Source organism: Balaenoptera musculus, chromosome 1, assembly GCF_009873245.2.
Source record: "Balaenoptera musculus isolate JJ_BM4_2016_0621 chromosome 1, mBalMus1.pri.v3, whole genome shotgun sequence".
NCBI lineage: Eukaryota > Metazoa > Chordata > Mammalia > Artiodactyla > Balaenopteridae > Balaenoptera > Balaenoptera musculus.
Window position 1 is genome coordinate 122,972,440 of NC_045785.1, and position 7,083 is coordinate 122,979,522.

At 47.8% G+C, this 7,083-nt stretch overlaps 1 protein-coding gene across 3 annotated transcripts in view; it reads right to left on the reverse strand.

Moving 5' to 3' along the window:
• The window catches only part of ILDR2 (immunoglobulin like domain containing receptor 2), a 59,137-nt gene extending 52,553 nt beyond the window's left edge, over positions 1 to 6,584 (reverse strand). For 2 of the 3 annotated variants that reach the window (XM_036830834.1, XM_036830823.1), the window contains exon 1: positions 6,309 to 6,460. In XM_036830834.1, coding sequence (XP_036686729.1) covers positions 6,309 to 6,354 — 46 coding nt within the window. In that variant the 5' untranslated portion in view covers positions 6,355 to 6,460. Of the gene's footprint in view, positions 1 to 6,308 lie in introns of all 3 variants that reach the window. The other variant, XM_036830814.1, reaches the window with a different exon arrangement.
• Between the last annotated feature and the right edge of the window lie 499 nt (positions 6,585 to 7,083).

Consider the following 7,083-nt stretch of genomic DNA (forward strand, 5'->3'; position numbering starts at 1 on the left):
CATCAAAATGCTGACTAATACTCCTATTTTGGGTTCATAATAAGTATTGAGAGCTTACTATTGGCCAAATATTGTGCTAGGAGTCGTACATAATTTCATTTTAATTATCACAACAACCCTATAAGGTAAGTTAGCTTCCCCACTTTAAAGCTAAAGAAAATAAGGTAAACTATTAAGTTAGTATTCAAATCCAGGTCAGTTTGAGCCTCATCCCTCTCCCCCAACAGCCCCCTGATGAGCCAAGGGCAAAGGAGGAGTGACGATGCAGGATCCCAGTTGAATGTGAAGGTTCTACTACTATTTTAGAGAACCACTTCCTGCAGGGCTCTAGCTGCTGTAGGAGAACAGGGAAGCAGCATGTTCTTCTGAGTTCTTCCTTGTTTCTTGGCCCATAAGGAACTCTAGTTATCCAAAATGCCTTCTTTCATTTTCAGGAAGCCAAAAGCTGTCTTGAAGACCAAGATTTTAAGCCTACATATGCCACAGTCACATCCTGTGTAGCTCCTGGGTGCACAGTACCAGCCCCTAGTCCCAGAGGGGCTCTGACATGCCAGCAGTCTCGGCTGTCACAGGGTCACATCCACTGCTCTCCTGTGCCTCACCAGAGCACTCCTCATTCACTCTTTTCCTGTAGATCTTAGGATTTAATTAGAAATACTAAATGCTATTCTTTATCACTTCTCCCTGTAATATTTCCCTGAGTTCTATGAACTCTGAGCCTCACTACCCAATGCCCCATAATAGACACCATGTTCCCTTAAATCAGGAGTTCCAGTTTTACCCACCTTAACCAGAAAATAATGTTTCACTTGGATTCAGGCATTTGAAACAACCAAGTCATTTGTAAGTCAGTGACGCTATTTCTTATTATAATCAATAAGATACCATAGACTTAGGCAAGTCATTTACTCCCTTTTATGTATAGGTAGGTAATATCAGCCTTACTTACTTAGAAGGATCAAAAGGGATAATGTCCACGAAAGCCATTTAACACACAGAAGATCATTATAGTATCTAAATAAGCAAGAGCAACAATCAGATCCTACCTTTCTTTATATTCCTGATTGGTGGTAAGTTGATATAAGAGCTAAAATAGTTGGAAGGGGTGAAGAGGTGAGTGTGTCCTGGAACAAAAAGTTGAGACTAGAAGGGACATTCTAGGGCCATGTTGGCTAGAGTAGGATTCATCTCATCTGGCCCAAAGCACTTGCCTTGTTTCAACAGTCCCCAGTATGACTACATTTAATTGTTCAGAGTGGACCCTATCCTGTCCACCAAGCACTCAGTGCTACTCCACTTGTTCCTCTGAAAATGCTAACAAGAGCTCTCCCTTCCCAGCTGCCATTTTTCATTCTAATCAGTAGTGGTCAGGGAAAGGCTGAAGACAAATGGGGCTCCTTCCATGGCTCCTCACTAAGGATCTATTGCTTTGTAAGTTTGATTTCCAACTCATCAAAATTCAATGGAGAAAAGTTCAGAACCATAGACTCTTAGAGCTGAAAGTGACCTAAGACGTGACCTCATTCAAAAGATTATAATATATGCAACCCCATGTTCGCTGCAGCTTTATTTACAATAGCCAAGATATGGAAACAACCTAAGTGTCCGTCGCTTCATGAATGGATAAAGAAGATGCCATGTATATTTTTTATATGTGTGTGTGTATATATATATAAAATTTATATTTATATGCATGTACACACAATGGAATATTATTCAGCCATAAAAAAGAATAAAATCTTGCCATTTGCGACAACATGGATGGACCTTGAGGTCATTATGTTAAGTGAAATAAGTCAGAAAGACAAATACTGTATGATCTCACTTATACATGTAAACTTTAAAAACAAAAACAAAAAACCGAGCTCATAGATACAGAGAACAGATTGGTGGTTGCCAGAGGTGGTGGGTGGGTGAAGAGGGTCAAAGGGTACAAGCTTCCAGTTATAAAATAAATAAGTCCTGAGGATATAATGCACAGCATGATGACTATAGTTAATAATACTGTGTTGAATATTTGAAAGTGGCTAACAGAATAAATGTTGAAAGTTATCACAAGAAAAAAATTTGTAACTATATATGGTGATGGATGTTAACTAGACTTATTGTTGTGATCATTTCATAATATATACAAACATGGACTCATGTTGTACACCTGAAACTAATATAATGTTACATGCCAATTATATCTCAATGAAAAAATAAAATAAAATTACATGCCAAAAAGAAAAAAACTGATCATAAGACCCAGATGCCATGGATATACAGTTAATTTGTGAAGAAGATGGGACTGGAATCCAATCCTCAAATCCAAGGTCAGGGTTCTTTCCACTAACCAAGTCCTGGTACTAATACTACTAACGCTGTACTAAGCACTAGGTACTTGAACTAAGACCACAGCATGCTACTAGCATAGTGTTGCACTAGGACTACTAGAACTAATACCCAAATCTGTATAAACTAGACATTCAGCAGAATCATGAGTCTAAAATCTAAAGAGTAATGGGGATACTGAAACAACCCCCCTCTCCTAGTCCAGAGACAAGCACCCAGGCTGAGCATGGTGGGACATGGAGAGGGCTGTGACAAGATGCTGAAAGAAGATGCTCCGGTATGAAAAAGGTCTCTTCCATGGAGAAAAGTAGAACAGAGGAGGGAGAAAAATTGAAAAGTATACAGGATCGGAAAGGCGATAATGGAAATTAAGGTGTCAGGAATCTCTAAAAGCAACTCTTCCTTCTCCAGGGCTAATTACACTTTAACCCTCCATACCCAAGCCCATCCTCTCATGGTCACCAGGCATCTACCTGAATGCAAACCAAACCAGCCACTGTGTCTGGATTCCTCCCTGCCTGCTGCAGGCTGGGTTAGAAGCCACCGTGAGGCACCCACAACAGTTAGTGCAGATCTGTATCATGGCCTTTGTACAGGGTACTCCATAACTGGGTGATCACAGTTCCATCACTGGAGTCTCCACCATCAAACTGTAAGCTCCTTGAAGGCAGGGCTGTCTTATTAACCCCAGCACCATGCCTGGATGTGACAGTAACTCAGCAGCTGACTGTGCATGAATAAATGTATTAACTCAGCCATCACCTCTTCTGGGAGTTTGTTTCCGAGCTGCTCCGCTCCCACCCCAGGTTTCAGGCATGTATGCCTCATCCGTGCTCTCGTAGCACCTGTGCGGCTCTCATGGCTCTTGTCATGGGACCTCTTACCTCCATATCAAAATTACCTGAAAACTCATTTGAGTCACTGACTAGACTGACAACTCTTTGAGGGCAACGACTATGTCTTTCCTCTCTTTATTCTCAGCACCTATCATAATACTTAGAAACCACAGGAATTTAATACAGACTTGGAGAAAGGATGAATAAATGAATGAATACAACCAAAAGGGTACCAAAAGAAATGCTAATAGAACAAGCACTCTTTGTCACAGAGAGACCCAAAAGAGTCTCCAGGAAAACGAATTGCCTGCTCCCAGAGTGTCGCCACAGCTCTGGCGTTTCTTGCAGCCTCTGCTGCCAGGAAGGGCTGAAACGCCATCCATATTCAAGAACAAAGACAGAGTGAACCCTCCTCAAGTCGTATTGCTAGATGGCACCTGTTGCTAAAATAGCAGCTGGTAAGCATTTTGTTTTGTGCAAAACGACAAGGACAACAACAACAAAACAATTTATTACAGGAAGCAGCATCACAATGACAATGAGAAATCATGAGGCTAAATATACAGCAGAAAAAAATACAGAATTTTTGTAATGAAAGACGAGGAAGGAGCTGCTAGAGTCTGAGGAAAAAAGCCTGAAGTGTTGATTAGAAATTGCTCAGCCTGCATGAAAAGAGAGAAACTAGGGGTGGGGGGTGGGGGAAGGGGAGGAGAGGAAGAGAAAAAGAGAGAAGACAGAGAAAGGGAGGGAGAGGGAGAAGGAATGTGGTTTTTTTCCTGGCTCTCTGACTCATTTTTAATCTGTCCTTTCCTTTCTCCCTCCCCTTCCACCACCCCCTCAAGAGAGAATTCATTGATTGGGCTGGACTAAAATGTCTTACCTTTTGTCTCCTGGTTGCTCTGTGAACGATGAGTCTGAATCCATCTCATCCTTGACTGTTCCTCTCTCTTCCCTCCCTCCCTCTCCCCAGCCGCCATTGTTAGCTGCTTCACTTTGCTGAGGCTGAGGCTTGTCCACGGTGGGATGCGGGGGGAAGGGGAAACTGGGACCAGGGGATGCCAGTGGGTGATCAGTGGGACCTCTGGAGCCAGGCTTACTTGCAGAGCCTGGAAGTCCCAGCCCTCTGACAGCTGGGATGGCCCTGATAACTAACCTGTTGCCTGCTTCCAGGCAGGAGCAACCTCTCCAGGTGCGGATGGGAGAAGGCACAGACCAGATGAAGCAGCACCTCCCCTCAAGACAAAAACAACCCCCCACACACACACACACCCCACAAAGCTCAGAGAGCAAGCTCAGGAGAGTGCAAACAGGACTGGCCCGGGGTTTGGGAGGACTGGGTCTAGTGCCCGCTCCAACACAAACTTGCTGTGTGCACATTGCCTCTCTGGATCTCCATTTGTATAAACTGAGAGGACTGAATTAGATGGTCCCAGGGACCATTTCATGAAAAGCTCTCAGCCATCTAGCAAGGGCTATATGTTCCCCTCTGCCCCATGCCCTGCAAATCCCTAGAGAGCTTTTTTTGGGTATACCCCAGGGTGTCTGGAAGAGCACCTCTGACTTGGGGACCCCTCCCCAGATGCCTAGCTGACTTCAGGGAGGCGGTGATAGAGGTTCAAGGCCAAAGTTCCCCTCAAATATGATAATTGAGAAGTAGAGGCAAATTAAGGACATTCAGAATCAGTGAGGGTGGAAGTAGAAGGCACTGGGAGGCCAGGGGAGTGGGGAGGCATGGATCAGGCAATCCCTGAAATTAGAGATGATTCATATTTGAATAATGTGGGAGGGATGAACTCAGAGCAGCCAAGAGAAGAGGCTAACTCTGCTGAGGGACCCCTCCCCAAACCTAAACCCCGCAGGGGGCAAGAGCCAGTGTTAGGGACCCTTCATTAGGAATGGAAAAAAAAAACTGAGGCAATCTATATTCTTATTCTGAAGCTAAGGGACATAGTGGTTTTGTCTTTCTTCTTAAATGTATTTTACCCTCTTTCAATCACTTGCCTTAGATATTTTTATCTTGTTCCTCTTTTCCTACTGACTTGATTTTTCCCAGTCTTCAATGCTCCCAGAGGGGACACAACTTTGTTCTTGGTGTTATTTTCCATTTTCTCTCCTGCCCTTCACTACCCCATCTTGTCTTCACCACTTTTCTGCTCCCTTGTTCCTCTCCTCCATCACTTGGTTCCACCTTGCTTTGAATTGTTGCCTCAGACCCAGTCCAGACCACCCAAGCCTTCCTAACCCCTCCACCTCCACCCAAGGCAGGGCTGCTCTGTGAATCTCTCAGGGCTGCCCATTCAGCCTGGCCACCTATCTCTCAACCTCACAGATCATCCTGTGGGAACACGTGTTAGGAACTAGAGCCTTTCCAGACCCCAGGAGGGTGGGGAGAAAGTTCACCAAAAGGGAGGGGGAAACACGGAGGTCTCAGCTAGAAGAAGTGACTCTAATGCTAAGGCAAGGCCCTACCTTCTGAATATCTCTGCAAATTATCTTTATTAGAGGGTGTTCCCACCTGTTTATGGGGGAAGGAAGGCTCTTCTCTTCTGTGGGACCACTCCCCAAATGGTACCAAATGCGAGTGGGGCCCTCAACTCCACAACCAATCAAGCCTCCATCCCCATGTCCTTCCTCATCGCCGCTCCCCTGCACACCTGGGAGCCACTGAAGAATGCCCCTGGGGCTCCCGGCTTCTCTAGGGAAGGAATTAAGAAGACACTCCTTTACTTCCAACCCCCCAGAAAACCAGTTCTCTTAATTAATCAGTTTCCTCCGAGCTTTCATTTTTTTTCCCAACCAGGCTTTTCCCAGGACTCACAGCATTACAAACTCAAGATAAGACCAAGGAAGAACCGTTGTATGGAAGGAGAAATGCACACTGGAAAGAACAATCTCTTATCTCGAATGAGTCAAAACACCTGCATCTCGATCCAGCTCACTTGATACCGGGTTTCTCTCCGCCTCCCCCATCATTCTAACACACACACACACCCCTCCCCCCACTTACCACCAGCCTGCTAAGCAGCTTTAAGCACAATGGGGGGTAACTGGGGGTGCGGTGCGGTGGGCTAGGGTTAGAACAGAACCAGTACCGGAATACATATAAAGTTATCCGTCTCGGTAGAAAACGCCTCTTACCTGTTAGCCAGAAGAGAGCAACCCACGCCAGCACGACCCTGTCCATTTTCCGCAACTTCCCATCCAGATTAAGGAGTGAGGGAAGTGGGAAGCGCCAGAGACAGGAGGATCGAGGTAACCGAGCGGCGGAGGCGACGGCGGGCGCGAGCGGGCCCCCGGCGTCCCTGGGCGCCGCCGCCCGGGCCGCGCAGGCGGGGCCCCGGGCTGACCGCGCCGCCGGCGGCACGCGCGCTGCCGCGGGCCCCCGGGGTCTACGCGGCGCTCGGTGGCGCCTTCCCCGCCGGCTGGCGCACCCGCACGCCCAGGCAGCGCGGCCCACCGAGCGCCTTCCGGCCGCAGAGCGCGCCGCGCGGGGGAGCTCGGCCGCCGGCTCCGCCGCCAGCCGCCCCGGGGCTACCAAAGTTTCTCGGTCACGTGCACGCCCCTGCGGCTCGCAGGTCAGCGCTGAGTGACAAAGTACAGGGGGGAGAGGGGGCGCGGGGGAGGCGGCAGGGCGGGCTGCGCGGAGCCGGGAGCGATCAGCGCGGCTGCTCCCAGCGAAGCCAGCGTTCGGGACCCGAGCCAAAAGCGGGGTTGGGGACTCGAGGAGGGGGAGTCTGGGTACGCACGTGGCCAGGGCCATTCTGAACTGGGACAGAGGGACCTGCGGGGACTTGGCATAACTTGTTGGCAAGGGTGTGCGCTTTCGCTGAGCCCCCTGCCCCTCCGTTCGGTTCCCTTTTTGACAGTGCAAGGAACCGAGGGGCTCAGCAGAATTGGAAAAGGTAGGCGGGAA